This window comes from Grammomys surdaster, unplaced genomic scaffold, assembly GCF_004785775.1.
Source record: "Grammomys surdaster isolate TR1022 unplaced genomic scaffold, NIH_TR_1.0 65, whole genome shotgun sequence".
NCBI lineage: Eukaryota > Metazoa > Chordata > Mammalia > Rodentia > Muridae > Grammomys > Grammomys surdaster.
Genome location: NW_021604567.1, coordinates 20,097,347 through 20,115,050, shown reverse-complemented (window position 1 = coordinate 20,115,050; position 17,704 = coordinate 20,097,347). Strand labels below are relative to the sequence as shown.

General features: G+C 42.7%; 1 protein-coding gene across 2 annotated transcripts in view; it reads left to right on the top strand.

The window, feature by feature from the left end:
* Tmtc4 (transmembrane and tetratricopeptide repeat containing 4) overlaps positions 1-17,704 on the top strand; it is a 59,979-nt gene that overhangs the window by 27,444 nt on the left and 14,831 nt on the right. For both annotated transcript variants that reach the window (XM_028771148.1, XM_028771157.1), the window contains exons 6-12: positions 2,466-2,569; positions 6,980-7,072; positions 7,505-7,669; positions 9,027-9,229; positions 10,427-10,598; positions 10,976-11,107; positions 17,565-17,644. In XM_028771148.1, the coding sequence (XP_028626981.1) occupies positions 2,466-2,569; positions 6,980-7,072; positions 7,505-7,669; positions 9,027-9,229; positions 10,427-10,598; positions 10,976-11,107; positions 17,565-17,644 (949 nt within the window). The remainder of the gene's footprint in view (positions 1-2,465; positions 2,570-6,979; positions 7,073-7,504; positions 7,670-9,026; positions 9,230-10,426; positions 10,599-10,975; positions 11,108-17,564; positions 17,645-17,704) is intronic.

Below are 17,704 nucleotides of genomic sequence, written 5' to 3'. Positions count from 1 at the left end.
AGAGGCATGGGGAGATTGTAATTCTGCATTTTTAGCAAGATCTGAGCTCAGGCTCCAGGGTCTGAACCCTGAGTAGCACCGGTTTAGGGCAGTGGTCTCCCAATTGGCATAATTCCTCACACAAAGGTCATTTGACAGTATCTATAACCCAGTCCAATACAGGTGCTACTGTCGTCTAATGAGTAGAAGTGCATCTTCATTTCCTGTGATATGTAGCAGTGTCTCCACAACAAAGCATCAAACAACCAAATGTCTAATGTTGGGAAGTTCTCATCTGCAGCAATAACAGAAAATCTAGTGTCTATAATACACTGAAGAACGTCCCGGAGGATTGTGGGTTATGATTTCCACAGTTCATAGCCTACGACTCCTCCTAACTTAATCTGAGGAGTCAGTTAGGGACACTTCCCCCAGGCAATCAGACAAGCAGGCCACTTGCTATTATAACTGGAGTAAAGCAAGTGAATTTGGAAGGGAGACTGCCTGGGAGAATGGGGGTGTGGTTTTACAGTTTAAGTGACATTTGACAGCTTTATAAGAAGGGTAGGATTTTGCCAGCGGCATGCTAGCCCAGGGGAACAGGCAAGCAAAGCAAAGTGGGAATCTGTTGAGTTGGCTACTATGCCTGGGATGGAATATAGACCATGGAACCTAGAGGGGTGCCAGGTGGTCACAGTAGCAAGGCCACTAATGAAAGCAATACTCGAAAGGTTTACCCTTAGCCTGAAGGCAACAGCAGGTGTCAGTCCTGGCAGAAAATGGTGCTGCTCATGATTTTTTTGAGTTTCCAAGGGGTTCAGCTGTCTGCAGACTTCACCTTGACAGGTATCTCAGTGCACATCAGGGAGCTTGAGGTTGAGATTACCTCCAGTGCACTTGGGGTACCAGTGATTATTGGCAAGACATGAAAGGCTTCCATCTTGGGGCTTTGCCAGTTAGTCCTTAATAAATCACAATGCTTATATCCAGCTAGGGTATACATCATGCATGTGAACACACACACGAGCATTTATTGTTGGCTTCTGGAGTGAGCAACTTAATGAAAAATCACAGTGTACCTTAGAAACTACACTGCATGCTTGGCACATTCTATGCCAGAATGATTTATCAGCCAACCCCCTGGACTGTTACAGTGAAGTTCCATGGAAATCTCATCATCTGACCTGAGGAAGTTGCAGTGGTTTGCATGCAGCATTTATCAGCTGACTTCTGTGGTTTCCACACCATACTGGGTGACTTTCTTTTAAAGTGTTTGGTGTTTGGTGTGGTTTTCATATGTACGTATGGCTAAGAACTTGGGTTTACAGCAAAAAATACAACTTTCCTACCTGCTGTATTTCTTTCTTCACTCACAAATTACTACAGTTACTTTCCTACGGATTTTTCTAGAGTTTGTTTTGCTCACATGGAATTTATAACATAGTGGCAAATCAATCCTCTCTAGTTCTTCCCTCTCGTTTCCTGAGGTAGGTTCATTACGCGCTCTTATAGATTGCAGTAAATGGAAGTAACTTGCCAGATGCTCTGTGTCCACAGTGAATGGCAGAGCAGAAGTCAGATTTAAAGTTCTTGTAGTGGTACCCAGACACGCTAATGATTGGTTCTCCTAAGAAGATGCAGTGCTTGTTCACTTAGATTAGAGCTGAGGGCTTCAAAGAGCTGCCAGGGACGAGGCCTACCTGTGACCCTGTCTCCTTCCAGCCCTTTGGCTTTGGCCACTAGATCGTATTTTTTACTGACCACAGACAGCAATGGAAGTACGCCTGTTTCCTCAGAAAGCAACTTAGTGACCATCAGTTGCCACACCTGACCTCAAGGATTCTCATCAGTATAAATGTTGAGTGGTATTTTGACTTCTTGTTGATGCTGAGTCCCCATAACAGTTGCAGCCCAGACAGACTCATGGCCCCTACTTGCCCCTAGTAGAAGCAAGATGAGCTGTCCAGCAGTAGCCATGCATCCTCTGGTGTCAGGATCAGAGCCATCATACATGGAAAGGAGCAGACCCTGCCTAAGTGCTCTGGTGTATAGGGCCCAGTCCTTATCCCTCGTGTGATGGATCGCAAGATGTGCAAGCATTCTGAGCTCATTTTTTTTGGTAGTAGTGGGGACCATTGAAGTCATTCTGTGATCAGATAGATTGTTTACAGTCTCAGTTCTCAGCACCACTTGTTAGAATGGTCCTGCAGTGGTGGGCAAGTAGGGAAGAAAGAACTTGTCCCATGGGGACTCTGGGTTGTGGCATTTGTGAGCAGAGCTTACTTACGATACTTCTCAATGCCTTGAAATGGGACATGTGTCCTTTATAGAGGGAATTGTCCAGCCAAAGTACAGAAATGAATATTGGCCTACTGGTGACCAAAACTCAGGTTTCAGATAATGATTCTGTGGGGTGCACTCTTGGAATTTTAGTTCTTGGTGCTGGTAAGATGGAGCATATAACTCATGTGCTTTTTACTTACCAGCAGGTAACAAGGAGGGGACACATTCTTCCACCTTCTGGGTGTTGCTGAGTATCTTTCTGGGAGCAGTGGCCATGCTGTGCAAAGAACAAGGAGTCACCGTGCTGGTAAGACCTCAAACACAGACAGGGCCTGTCTTTTGTACTCATCCACTCTCTCCAAGAGAGACACTGTGGGCCATCCCACTCCCATGGCCTCCTCTGCTTCTCTGTGCCATCACCAGCCTGAGGTTTTAGCCTTTTTTGGGCCAATGGTTTTGGCTGCCATAATGCCAGCATTTCAGATACAGAACTGATGGATTCTTCTGACCATGAGTAATGAATTGTGTGAATTGATCTATGGGAATTTCTCAGGGAGAAAGGCATGTTTCCTTCTTGCAGAGTGGTCCCTTAAAATAAGATGATAAAAGAATGGTTCAGTTTCCTGGGACACTGTCATAGTTAGCAGTCCTGCATGCAACAAGGAATTTCACCAGCAATCAAAAGCTTGTAGGCCCTATACCCTTAACTCTTCTTCTCACCAAAAAATGGGACTTGAGACACTTTGACCCAATTAAGAGTGCTAGTTCAGGGCTCGTTTTGCTTTTGTGGTTCTAGAAAACAAACGCGTAGCCTTGTGCCTGCTAGACAAGCATTGTACCACTGATCTGAATCCTCAGCCCCAGGCTTCATCAACGTTGTTCTACCCAACACATTTTTAAACAACCCAGGGTATATAATATAGGAAGATAAGATAGGCCTACAAATCAATCACTTACTGATGCTGAATCATAACTTTATTTTAAAGCAATTCTTTGGTATGTCATATTTTTTTTTATCATCTATTAAAGTAAATTTGTGTGCCATGAGATGGATTGAATATATTTGCCTAACAAAATCCAATCCCAACAAAATGCTAATTTGTTACTTAAATGTTTTTGAATGATAGTAGGAAAAGATTAAAAGTGTTTATTTTCCCATAATTAAATCATTATGATTCTTTAAGGGCAGAGAACTTGTTATGTAAAGAAACTGTAATTCACAGTGCGCAGTAGGTGTTTCAGGCATTGTGTGTCGTGATAGTTTGCCCGGTGTGCCAGGAATGCATGTTGTGTGTTCAGAACCCAGGCTTCAGTGAAGTTGCACAATGGACCCTGGATGAAGGCCACCACAAACACCTTGGATTCATGATGTGTTTTAATTTTGAATTAATTTTTGGTTATTGTGTCTTCAGAAAATTTTATGTTGCCAGGTTTTTACAGTTAAATATGCAGTGTCACTTGGGGTCATGACCCACAGTTTAAGAAGCTTTGGCCTAGTTAGTCTGGTATTTAAAAAGGTGTGTAGGAGCCGGGCGGTGGTGGCACACACGCCTTTAATCCCAGCACTTGGGAGGCAGAGGCAGGCGGATTTCTGAGTTCGAGGCCAGCCTGGTCTACAGAGTGAGTTCAGGACAGCCAGGACTACACAGAGAAACCCTGTCTCGAAAAACCAAAAAAAAAAAAAAAAAAAAAGGTGTGTAGGAGCCAGTGAGATAGCTCAGCAGGTAAAGGGGTGACTGCTGCCAAGTCTGATGATCTGAGTTTGATCCTTGGGACTCACATGCTGGAAGGACAGGACTAACTAACTAGTTGACCTCTGACCTTCATACATATACCAGGGACTGCATGCTCGTCCACACAAATAAATTTCCTAGAAGGCTCTTTCTATGCCTCATACATTTTACAATTCTTAGCATTGAAGCCTCTGCATATATAGGACAGATATCATCTTCACTAATTTTAAATTGTGGGGTACATTCTGTTTAGTAAAATATAAATGAAACCACGTTCATGGAGCAAGTTCTCACGAATCTATTAATGGGAGCAAGAACCAGTCATTAAATGACACCTCGTGTGGATACCATTGAGCTGAGTTGAGTGTGTTATGCTGTTTTTGACCTCTACGGCTAATGCTAAAGCAGGCAGGAGAGGACTCCCTAAGCAGATAGGCACACTACTTCCAGGTCTGCTCTGAATAGAGGCTGGGGTTGACTGTCTGGGGAACAGAGACACTTTAAAAAGCCCACTTCCCTCCTACTCCCATATAGCTTTTGTTGGCCTTGTATAATTACAGGAAAGCATTGAAACTAAGGATATGACCCCCTCCCCACCCCCACAAAGGAAAGAAATGTGGTAGTTGACTAAAATTGGGAGAGAGGAGCAGTCAGTATGTGGGGCTTGACACAACTCAAAACAAAGATTAGTGGTTTTATTGAGTTCTATCTGTAAGACAAAAGTCAGCAAGCAAGGATATGAAAAATAATTACTGTGTGAAGATACTTAAGTCTTATGCTAGAGATGGCTCAGTGATTAAAACCACCTGCTACTCAGCATACCAGGTTCAGTTCCCAGCACCTGTGTCTGGCACCTCTAAGGAAACTTCCAAGGGCACCAGGCATGACTGTGGTCCATATAATACATACATGTAGGCAAATACTCATAAAACAAGTAAAAATTTCTTTTTCAGATACTTAAGTTTCCTGAGTTAGTTTTTTTTTTATTTTTTTTATTTAATACTTTTGAACTAGACATGGTGGCTCAAATCTATAATCCCTGTCCTCAGGAGACTGGGTTGGGATGATTGCATATCTGGGGCTAGCCTGGTCTGCAAAGTTCCTAATCAGCCTGGGCTACAACAGGAGTTTCTGACTTCAGTTGTTTTTCTTAACCTTGTCACTGTGGGTGTTTTATTAAGCAGGCTGGTTCTTGTGGCAGGCCAGTACTGTGCATTGTATACATTTAGCAGTGTTCTCACCTAGAGCTGGTGGAAGCCAATAAGAATCCCTCAGTTGTCCTACAATGCCTATGGAGGTTGCTAGGCATCTTTGTGACAGCTGTTGTAGTGAGGACTAGTGCTCTGAAACCTGATACTAACATAAAGTGTGGCTTAAGGACCAGCAGCATCCCAGAGCTTGTTAATTCATGGTCTCTTCCCCCTCCCCAGGTCTGTGGAGTAGTATCCCACTTAGCCAGCTCTGCAGGTTGCTCCAGAATTTATTAACATATTAGAAGCACTGAAGGTTAGGTTGAATTTAAATAATCTATGAGCATTTTGATGCTGCCTGCAACGTGGATGGAGAAATGAGTACCAATCTTGTATTTGCCTTCAGTCCCCCTGATCACATGACTGTATTACCCTCGGTGACTGCCCTATAGCTCCAGGCAGAGAAGTAAACAGCATGAGAAGGTAGGAACAGCAGACAAGAGAGTTCTTCCCTTCTGGAAAACAGTTTACAGTTGAGCAGAGATGGTCTTCTGTGACCCATGTATGATGTGTGTCACATTAGTGAATAAAATCAGGATTCTTTGAAACGTTTAACCCAGCAGTGGCCTGTGAATTGGATAATTAGTGACTCCTAGCATTTGTGGGAGAGAGTTAAGCAGGGGTGTCATCCTTGCTCTGAAAACCACAAATTATCACTGGCTTCTGATGTTTTCTGATCTTCTTTGCTACAGAACCTCATATTAAAAGAGCCAAGTCACATAGGGGTAGCTTTCACCAGATACACTGTGGATATTCAGACTCCTTTATGTGGACTGGGCAGGGATTCCAGTAGATGACAGTGCCTACCAAAGTGACATTTACAGAAAGTCATCAACAAAGTAAAGACTAGATCCAAGGCATAACTATACCTTGAAAAGCTGTCAAAGCAGCCTGACTGTTATGGTGGCCATAGGAGCTATTGGTGTAGGTGGAGCTATGGTTTACCTTAGGTCATTGTTGTTCACCTCACAGGAGTAGGCAGTTCTGCATAGTTTCTGAAGAGGCTTGCTTGTATAACATGAGCATCTTTTATGTCATATGTCCAGAGTTACTCTAGACAGCTGTGTCACAGCTGGAAGTAAAGGGGCACAAAGAGAAGAGAGTCCAGCTTTTACACTAAAGCTCCAGAAGAGTCTTCACTTCTCCCCAGGTTCCATTCCCCACCCACCTAACCTGACCTTGGAATCTCTCTGTAAGGCACACTTGAGTATGGAGTCCAGCAGTGTGCCCAGGGAGCAGAAAACACTGAACAGTTAGGACTCTGAGAGATCTAGGCCTCCTTAGAGAAAGAGATATGTGGCTACCCTGTTCACCAGGCCTCAGTCAACCCATTGAAGTTTATGTACAAGACCAGGTTGGCGGGATTGATGGCTGTCTTTCTCTTGTTATCATAGCCCAGGTAGTTGAGCGCTCTGTTTCAGTTATAGACTAGGAAGTGGGGGAAACAAAGATTTCTGGGGAACTTTCCATGGGAACCCCAGAGTTTAGTTATCCTCAATCCTAAATGTAAGCCATGGAATCATTACTGCCAAGGATTCACTAGGTTCTCAGTGATGGAGTCCCCACTGTGGATTGGGTTTATCTAAACATGTGGCTGTTCTTCCTAAATACCTGGGAGTTTGTACATGATCTTCCTCAAATTTCTGGTCTAGGTCAAATAATGGAAATGTGACTAATTTCTGCCCTGTCCAGACCAGGCTCCCTCCAGACTAACTGTGAAACTTTGATTCTTAGGGCTTGAATGCTGTGTTTGATATCCTGGTGATAGGCAAACTCGACATTCTTGTAGCTGTCCGGAAGGTCCTACATAAGGACAAATCCCTAGAGGTGAGTCACATACTTTATCTGGAGCCTAGATGTGGAAAAGGTCAGGTACCAGCCAAATTAAAATGCTGTTTTCCAAGTATTTCTTAGGATTTGAATTCTAAGGTAGGCAACTTTTTGATGCACTGTGTCAAAATGGTTTAGGTAGAATACTCAAACTTGGGCTTGGTATATTTATTTATTTTGCTGTGCTGGGGAGTAAACCCCGGGCCTCCTTCTAGACAAGTGATTAACCTGTTTATACCACTTTTTTCTACTTTTTATTTTGAACCAGTCTTACAAAGTTGCCTAGGCTAGACTTAAACTCTGCATAGCTCCTAGGCAGACTATATGGACCAAGGTGGCCACTCTCTTCTCTTAGTCTAAATACTTAGATTACATGCTGTACTTAAGTTGGAAATTTTCAACAGCAGGAACTTTGTGCTGTCCTTTCAGAACACTGGCATGCTCAAGAATGGAGGCCTCCTCTTCCGAATGGCCCTGCTCACCATTGGAGGCACCAGCATGCTTTATATACGCTGGAAAATCATGGGTACAGGCCCACCGGCATTTACTGAGGTGGACAACCCAGCGTCCTTTGCTGACAGCGTGTTGGTTAGGGTAAGTATTGATCTTGGACTTCTTTTCAATTATTTTCTTTACCCATCTATAGATTAGCTGTTCTCAACCTGTGAGCAGTGATCCTTTTGGGGGGTCAGATGATGCTTTCATAGGGGTATCATATCCTAAGACAGTTGGAAAACAGATATTTACATTATGATTCGTAACTAGCAAAAGTACAGTTATGAAGTAGCAATGAAGATGATTTTTCAGGTTGGGGGGCACTGCAACCTGAGGAACTGTATTAAAGGGTCATAGCATTAGGAAGGTTGAGATCCACCTTCATCTTCTCCACCTTCATTCCCACCCACCACCACATTCACAAGTCCCTAATAAGTGGATACATCCATGTTTTGCTGTTGTTAAGGTTATTCTATAATAAAGCCAACTTTTTATTATGCTGTTAGGAAGAGTATGTGTTGGTTTTTTATATAGTTATTGCTTGATGTCCATGGGAAATTAGTTCCAAGAGCCCCCCACCCCAATTCTAAAATCCAGGGGTGCTGGAGTCTCTTTGATATGGTAAGAGTGCTTACATATAACCTGTTCACATCTCCCCTATGCTCAAAACTGTCTCAGGCTTCTATACTGTACCTAACACAGCGCCTGCTCTTTGTTCATATGTGATTAACAGAAGCACTCACTACTCAGCAGGTTTAAGCTTTGGTTTTTGGAACTTTCTGGATTTTTTTTTTTTTTACAAATATTTTCAATATGTGGTTAAATTCTAGGTCTGTTGAATCTGTGGATTCAGGCCCACAGAGAGGTCCAACATAATTCCTTTCATGAAAAGAAGGAAAAGAGGCCCCTTGTATTATGACACCCATTATTGACATGTTCTCTGACCCCATCTTTGTTGCTGCAGGGGGACCTAGCATGACTGAATTAAGACAAATGTAATAACACAATGATATTCTAAGAGTCTGTTTTTCTAAGGCTAAGGATCTCAAGCCACAGATTCTTAGCTGTGCGCCTTACAGAGAGAATCAAGAGGATACTCAGAGGTGAGCTCCATTTTAAAAGCATTAGGTACACTGGAGACACCGGGCCCTACACTGGCCATATCAGAGGCATTAAGTAATACTATGTAAATGAGCCATATCCTGGCCAGAAATATAACCAACACCTGCATTGCCTGGCCCACTGGCTTGGCTGTATTTTTAATGTGTTAAAATCTGGATGCATTTAATAAATTACAGATTACAGCCCTATGCTCAGACTACAAATGGGCAGCATTTTATTTTTACACAACTGCTTCCTGGAACAGAAGCTTATGAATGCCTCGGAAGTGAAGTTAGGATGTGTGTTCTTTCAAGTTCAGCATCAAGTAAGTGTTTGTTTTTCTTTTGACTGACAGGCCATAAACTATAATTACTACTATTCATTGAATGCCTGGCTGCTGCTGTGTCCCTGGTGGCTGTGTTTTGATTGGTCAATGGGCTGCATCCCCCTCATTAAGTCAGTTGGTGACTGGAGGGTAATTGCTCTAGCGGCACTTTGGCTCTGCCTAATTGGCCTAATATTCCAAGCCCTGTGCTCTGAGGATAGCTGCAAGAGAAGGTAAGAGGCAGCATGGAATTTTAACTTCTACACAGAAGCATTTTGCTAAATTCAGCGCCCATCACTTCCTAACAACTCTGCATATAGGCTATCTGAGGATATTTGTTCTGAATTTATGGTAGCAGCAAGGTAGGAATCTATGGCTGGCTTCAGCTGGTGGGGAGGGAAGTTGAAGTAGCAGTAGGCATGACTACCATGAGCCACTCCCACCCTCCTAAGTAGTACTTGGAGGACTCGCTGTAGGAGGTAAAATGTAATTTATGGTCAAAACAGGGAGTATAATTGATGAGTATTGGGCCTATTATTTCACAGTTCCCCTTCAAAGAAGCCCTTGTGAAGTCTATGGTGGTCTGCTCTATTGTCCCATACAAAATATGTTGCTGCCCCAAAGAGATACTATACTTTTTCAACAGATAAAAAGATCTTTTGCAGAGGGTTATTGAGAAAATAATTGGAGAAAACAAACATGTCCTATGAAAATGAAAACTGCTTAAGACAGTTTCCACAAAGCCTGAGTAAGTGCACATGGTGTTAAGTAAGTAAGTAATTTCTCAAAATGAATGTTTTCTGCTTACCTGTGCGCTTAAATTAGTTGCTAACTCTAAAGAGTGGCAAACTTTAGTCCTAATCAATTCATGTATACATGTGAAATGGAATTTAAAACAAAATATTGTGAGGCGTAGGGTCCCAGAAGGAACCACCAAATGTGACCTGACTGCTTCATTTACACCATCACATCATTAGAGACTTAGAGAAGTAGATGCTACATGCTGTTTCCCCATGTGTATTTGTGCTTGACTGGTTGAGACATAGTAACGAAAGATAGTTTCTTTTAACTTTATAAAGCTTAATCTATTTCAGTATTGTCTTTGTTAGACAAGTCTGGGGAGGATCCATTAAAAAACCACATGGAGTTATTCGGGAAGAGTGTTCACTAATCAAAGAATAGATTGAATGTAATCCCTTGACTTTATTGATGCAAACATGATTTGGATGTTTTTTCTATGTGCTAGCTGCTAAGTACTTTGGTATGTGTTGCCAGCTAATTCCCCTCTACCAATGACTTTATCCTTGCTAAATAAATTGATGGCAAGAAACAAAGAACAGTCTTTATTGTTAAGTCAAGTAAGGTGCTTTTCTTTAAAAAAAAAAAAAATCTAAAGATAGCCAACTATGTAAATCCTTTTCGTCTTCCAGAATCCTTACTCTGGGTTTGGGATTTCTTGTGATCCCCTTTCTTCCTGCAAGCAACTTGTTTTTCCGAGTGGGCTTTGTGGTCGCAGAGCGTGTCCTCTACCTCCCCAGCGCTGGGTACTGCATGCTACTGACTTTTGGATTTGGAGCTCTGAGCAGATACACTAAGAAAAAGGTACTTTAGGGCTGGGGCAGTGATTCAGTGGGTAAGAGCTTGCTGTGTCAGTGAAGACTGAGCTCAAACCATAGCACCAATGTAAAACCGCCTGGCATGGCTTTGCATGCCTGTAACCCCCAAGCTTGAGAGCTCCAAGCTAGGGAGATCCCGGAAACTCACTGTCCTGCCAGCCTGACAAAAATAGCACTTCAGGTTCAAGAAATAAAATCTAAAGAATAGAGAACACATGACATCCTCCTGTGGCATGCTTACATCTGTGCGCCCATATGCATGCACCACACATATGTACACACCAAAAAGAACTCAGAATGCTGTCTCAGAGATCCATAAGCACCACAGGTGGCTTACTAATAACCTCTTCTAACTCTGTTCAGAAACTGGTTTCTGCCGTCATCCTGGGCATCCTTCTCATCAACGCAGTGAGATGTGTGATTCGCAGTGGGGAGTGGCGGAGCGAAGACCGGCTCTTTCGAAGCGCCCTGTCTGTGTGTCCCCTCAATGCTAAGGTACCTCGCCCATCAGATTTCCTCTCCAAAGCACTTCACTGGAGAACATTTTTAGTCCTCCAGTGGCTAAGAACGTGCACCATGGATCAGTAACCAGTGTTAAGACCATTATCAAATACTTGGGGGTGGGGGATTATTGGTTTTTTTTTCCCCCCAGTGAGTTAGCTAAGATTCATTATGTTTAGCTAAAAGAAATTATTAAATTAAAAAAGAAATCATTAAAACCAAACAGTATCAACAGACAGATTTATTTAAACTTGTGCCATCCTCCAGTAGCTAGTATCACTCCACTTTGAAGACACTGGGAGTCGGGGGATAATTCATCTCCAGGCTGGGGCTGGGTATAGCTTCCATCCTAATCTTTTAGAGCATACCTTTCAGAGTCACACTCTGGTGATAGGAGGAACTGGCCTCATTCAGGCTATAATGTGAAGGTGGCAATACCTATGAATAGGCTTGGGAATTTAAAGTTGACTGCTGCACAAAAGTACACATGCATAGCACCTTCAGTCCTGTGCTTGGTGATGCCTCTTGCAGAGTATATAAGCATGGGTGCATGTGCTTTAAAATTGGCAGTGTTTTTGTTGGAGAGATCTAGCAGGGATTTATCTCACTTGTATTTTGAGTTAAATCTAAGCTTTCCACTTACCAAGCTGTGCAAACTGCCAGTGTTCTTTTTTGTGCCTGTTAGGTTTCTTGACCATAACACAGTGGTCAGCACATAGTAGGTGCTTGGGAAATGCTAACTTTTTAGATTTTGTGTTTTTTTGGTTTCACCAAACAGTAAGAAGAGAATTCCATTTGCTGACATTGGGCCAAGACTTTAGGGTAGAAGTCTCCTGTTAGCGCACAGATTATTGTGTCACACTGACAGCTGTCTTAGCACATTTAATTGAATTGCTTAGAGTATGTGAACGTAATCCTTCTGGATGGAAAGAGCTTTCTGATGTTCTCTTTCTACATTCTGTATTTAAGGAAAGCAACAATTTCAGACAAAGATATAAATAAAACTAATGAGTGCGACATATCTTACTGCGACCCCAAAGTCTATAGAAGCTATGACTCCATGCCTATCCTTTGTATGTTTGTTCTTGGTTAAAACATTTCATTCATGTTTCATAGTCAACATGTCTTAGGAAAAGTGATTTACTTCAAGCTTTTGTCTTGGTTTTGCTGATCAATCATCAGTATATTTTGTACATTAACTGTAGTAGCAGTATAATTTCATAGATAAGATTTCCTTTATATTTACTTTCCTGCTTGGACAGCACTACTTGTCTGTTCTGTTTATATAGTTCCTCACTGTGGGGAACTCAAGACTCTGCACAGGGCGCTATAATTAATCTTGTTATCCTTCTGCTAAGGACTTAGATAAAAGGTATTGCTTTCTTTATTTTTACCAGACTGAAGAAACTGAAAGGGCATAGAAAGGGGAAGCTAACCATATTAGGTTAGTGAATTGGGTGGCTTGGTAGAGATCCAACATGGTATTTTGTGGTGCCCAGGTGACCATAGGAACATGGAGTGTATTTGCTGTCTTAGCCTGAAAATCTTTTCAGCATGTGAATTCAGCCTTAATAGACTGGAAAACCAAGGGTACACACATGAACATCTCTCAGTCATGAGCATGTATGTTTCTCTTTTTAACTCGGGGTGCACATAAAGACCTCAAGTACCGTGAGAATCATTCTTTCTCCAGATCTCTTTCCAGTGATGCCATTTAATGTAAGCATGATAGAGTTTCTGTTTGTCTTAAACGGTTCTTTATACACTGAAGTGTCGAATTGTCTTCCTCTTCTTTTCAAAAAGCTGTGTTGATCTCAAGTTTCTCCCTTTGGAAACTGCTGTGTCCTTTTGATCCCTCTGCATGGGATTCGTTTTCTGTTCTGGCCTCCGCTCAGTAGCCTCTGAATATTACAGTTGGCATCTGGCTATTGTTCAGACCCAGATATATAAACTGAGACTCACTTGGTTTTTGAAAGATTGAGGTATCAGTGTAGGTAGTGCTTGGCCTGCATTGATATTACCCATAGTGCCTTGTTTGTGGTAAGTGCCTAATATTAGTTTTTGAATTGGGCCAAATGGAAATTGTGTTCATCAAATCTACCTTGTGAGAGATTCCAAGTACTGAATTTATTAGCAGTTATTTTAGTTTTTAAGGCTTAGACATATGTTGTATTAAGGTCAACCCCATGATCCAGTTCTAAATTAACAAAGAAAGGATCCTGTAGCAAGCACTCTAAGGTATTTCCTTAAAGAAGAACATGAATCTTTATGTAAACATTTCAGGTTTAACAATCTTCAACCTCAGCAGAATATTTGGGACTTTTAATGATATTAAAAGTGCCTTTCATTGTAGGTAATTTTACTTGTTTCCAACATGTTTGTCATTTGGTGACAGTGGCTGTTTAAATCTGGCTTCATTGTCTTAGCATATAATGTGCAAAGGCTGAAGGGACAGTTGGGCAAATGGGCTCTTTCTGTCTTTTATATGCCATGGAATAAAAATCCCCCATTCTCTAACCACTAATAGAAGTAGCCTGTTTGTCAGGTTTGTTTTCTGAATTATTTGGCCCAATCTAGGCAGTTGTTTTCTTTTTAGTTGAATTCTCTGTCTAATCGTAGAGAGAGAATTTCTTCTTAATTTTGGAATGCTTTCTATGCCTGAATCACATTTCTAACTCATTCCATTTAAATAACTGCTGCCTGGCTTTTCACAGTGGCCTGTCCTCTCCCCTGGGATTCTGGCCTGGTATCCAGAGTATCTGGCAGAACCCTGGTCATGCTGCAGAGGGCAGCTGAACTCTGGCATCCTGAGTGTCTGGCAGAATCCTGGCCATGCTGCAGAGGGCAGCTGAACTCTTTCTAGTTTACAAAGAGAACAAAATTACCCCAAACAAAGGAAACCAGCAGGAGCCTGTGGGCTGAAGAGGCTGGAGTCCATACTGACATCTGGGTAGAAGCTGTATTTGTTGTGCTCTGGGGACCCAGAGAGCATCCTTCTCCATGGTACCCTCTAGCTTTTCATTCTTTTGTTCGTGGAATGGAATGATCTTCACAAATACTGTGGGCTGCTCTGGCAGTAGTGTTTACCAAACTACTTCCAAGCTGTGTAAGAATGAAAATACCTATGAATGGATAGTGTTCTAGTCCAGGAAGTTTCTAAGTTTCTATACCACTGTCCAAGTGTGTATGCATGTGTGTGTGGGGGGGATGTGTGTGTGTGTGTGTGTGTGTGTGATATGTATGTATCTAAGTTTCTGTCAAACCTTGTGTGCATGCATGCATGTGTGGGTGTGTGGGCATGAGTGGTGTGGGTGTTTCTAAGCTTCTATTCTGTCACACTGTGTGTGTGTTTGTGTGTATGCATGTGTGTGAGTGTGTGTGTGTTTGTGTGTGTGCACGTGCGCTCATGCCCACACAATGACTGTCTTCTCACTATGTCCTTGTGAGGTCATTCCAGTCTACAGTCTTCATTTCTATCTGATTCTAGTCAGATTGGATGGGATCCCCTGTGTGACCTCACTTCTTCTTTATTGTCACTTTAAAGGCCCAGTCTTCACAGTCACACTAAAAGGCCATGGACTTCACTGTATGAAGAACAGTCTGTCCATGATGCATAGAACAGAAGACAGTGGTTCAAAGATACCTTTAAATAGAAAACTAGACAGTGTGGTGAGGCGTGCAGATGGCTTAGAGAAGTCAAGCCCATCTTCACTACCACCTGGGAAGCAGATGTAAGAATGAAATGGGCTTAGTAACTCCGGGGTTCAGACTTAGCCTCTCAGTTTCCAATAAGATGTTGAATACCAAACCAGTTTATCAGCTCAGAAGGAAAGGCAACTCCCTCAGCTCTGCCACTGTGATGAGAAGATACTGGTAAGGACCATACCAAGTCTAGGTGGCCCTCAGCATGAGGTAATGAGGTCCATTATTTGCCTTGAGTCTTCCTCTCCAAACAAAGATCTGTGGTATTCCCCTTCCAGGATTAGTACTGGCAGTTATGCTTCATGTTTCTGGGAAGAGCTTTTGATCATCAATAAAGACTCTGATGACCTTCCTCAGAGCCATGGCATCCTGCTTTTCTGATCTTAGTCCGGGCCCCTGCTGCTGTTGCTTCTTCCTCTTCCTTCTTCCTCTTCCTTTCTCCTTCTTCTATTTTAGTGGTGTTTTTGAGATAAGGTCTCAGGTAGCCCTGACTGGCTTTGAACTTTCTGTGTAACCAAAGATGGGCCTTAATCTGATCATTCTGTCTCTACTTGACAAGTGCTAGGACTGCAGGCATGTCCTATCACACCTGACATTTCTCTGTAATATATTCTGAGCCCACGTATAACTGAGAGGCTCTCATCAGCCTCTCAGGTGTCCTCACTCTAAGGTGGTTAAAAATTTCTCATTGATTTGCAACCGTGAGTCCTGTTTTCTTTCAACATCTTTGCAAGTGGCTTATTTACTCATATCATATTCTCTTTCATTCTTAATAGACATAAAACTCACATCATGTAAGTTAACCTTTTTGAGACCAACAAGATGAGTCAGTATGTAAAGGCATTTTTTGCCAGGACTCAACTGAGACTTGATGAAAACATGAGGATTTAGCTTCATAAGGAGAGAGACTTGACCTGGCACATTCTTATTGTAAACCAGCAGTGACCTTCTCTAAAGGACATGCCAGGACACACAACATACCCTACCATCTTGTCAATTGATGCCTTCCATTGTATTCTGAATTCTCAGCAGGGACAGCCTCCTTCGACCCCTGACCCCAGGCTTCACAACCTCTTTCCTAAACTGTGAGCAAAATATATTTCTATACTAAAAATTACCAGTCTGATGGAGGCTGGAGAGATGGCTCAGCAATTAAGAGCACTGTCTACTGTTTCAGAGGATCTGGGTTCAATTCCCAGCACCCACATGGCAGCTCACAGCTGTCTATAACTCCAGTTCCAGGGGATCTAACACCCTCACATAGACATACATGCAAGCAAAACACCAATGTACATTAAAAAAATAACGAAGCAGCCTGTGACATTCTGTCATACCAAAAGAAAACAGAGTAAGATGGCTTACATCAGGTTAGAGAAGAGACATGGAGACAGGGAAGTTGGGTGGTGTGTGAAGACAGCAGTAAAGAGGTGTCTGGTCACCAACAAACACCTAGAAGACAAGCCAGGCTAGAAGAGTCTCCCTCAAGCTAGGACTTTTAGAACTGAGACCGGCAGTGCTGTTAGGGTTTATGAGACCTTGTCATGACAACCCAAGTGTACAACTGACTTGATCTTTTTGCTTTCAAGCTATGCTTTCACCAACCTGCTGTTGCCTGGCTAACCATAATAGTGGCCAACCTGAGTTCCTGCCCTCAGCACCCCAGGACCTTGAATCTCTTACCCAACACCAGCTTCCTCCCATCCCTGAACTCTGCCTGGGCTGCCTCCTCTTCCCAGGACATCCTTTATGGCAAACCTTTCCTAGGAACTACTTTACATCCCAGCCAGAAAAATTCATCCCACAAAACGTTTTCTTAGGCTCTCTGAAACCAGGACATAACCTTTTCTGCACAGCCCTCGAAGCCTGTGCAGTGACAGGTAGTGGTTTAGTTGTTAGCCAGGGGTGCTATGAAGTACAACTCTGGGCTTTTGCTGCCATGATGTCCCCAGCTGCTGCCTGGAGGATGAGGGATGGTTGATGTTATTTGGTACCTTCTAGTTTAGGCTGCCATGAGAGAACAGTATGGGCTGGGGTTTAAGCAGCAAATAACATAATAAAATAATGTTAAAATGCTTCTCAACATTCTGGAGGCAAGGGAACCTACACTGAAGGCAGGACCCTCTTCTAGTTCAGAGACAGCCATCTTTCAGAAAAACCCTTGCATAACAGAGGAAGTGAGGGGCCCACCTTTATGACCTGTTCACCTTCTAAAGTCCTTACCTTCTAACTCCTTAGGGTAAGAGTTATGGGATGCCATTGTATGGATTTAGGGAGGGGGACAAAAACATCCCACTCTTGACTCAGGAAGCAGAATGCATACTACGGTACCAGAGGAATATGCTGGACCAGCAAGGGCTGGATTTAGGGAAAGTGATAGTGATACTTTCATATCTGTAGGTGACTGACTTGTGATCTCAGCTCTGAGGTGCCTGGGAGAGGAAAGCATAGAGCATTCCAGAACAGTTTAGTTTTGTGAGTTTCTGGTTTTCTCTGGGGTGATGTAGTCATCTTCCTTCCGGTCATATTTACAGCTATCTGCTTATGACCTCGCTTACTTTTAGGTCATTCTCACAGCTTCTTACATAGGCCTGTGACCCTTCCACCCTCCCCTAGTAGGGCTTTTAAATTCTGGTCAGCAATATATTGATATTTTAATCCCTTCCCCTTCTGTCTTCAGTTAGAAGATGCAATAGATGCCCGGCTTTGAACAAAGAAGTGCTGATGGCCAAATTGTCACCTGTGTTTTCAGGTTCACTACAACATTGGCAAAAACCTAGCTGATCAAGGAAACCAAACGGCGGCCATCAAATATTACCGGGAAGCAGTTAGGTATGCAGTTGTATGCATGGACCATCACTTTCTGAAATGCCTGTTGGTCTTGGCTAAGTG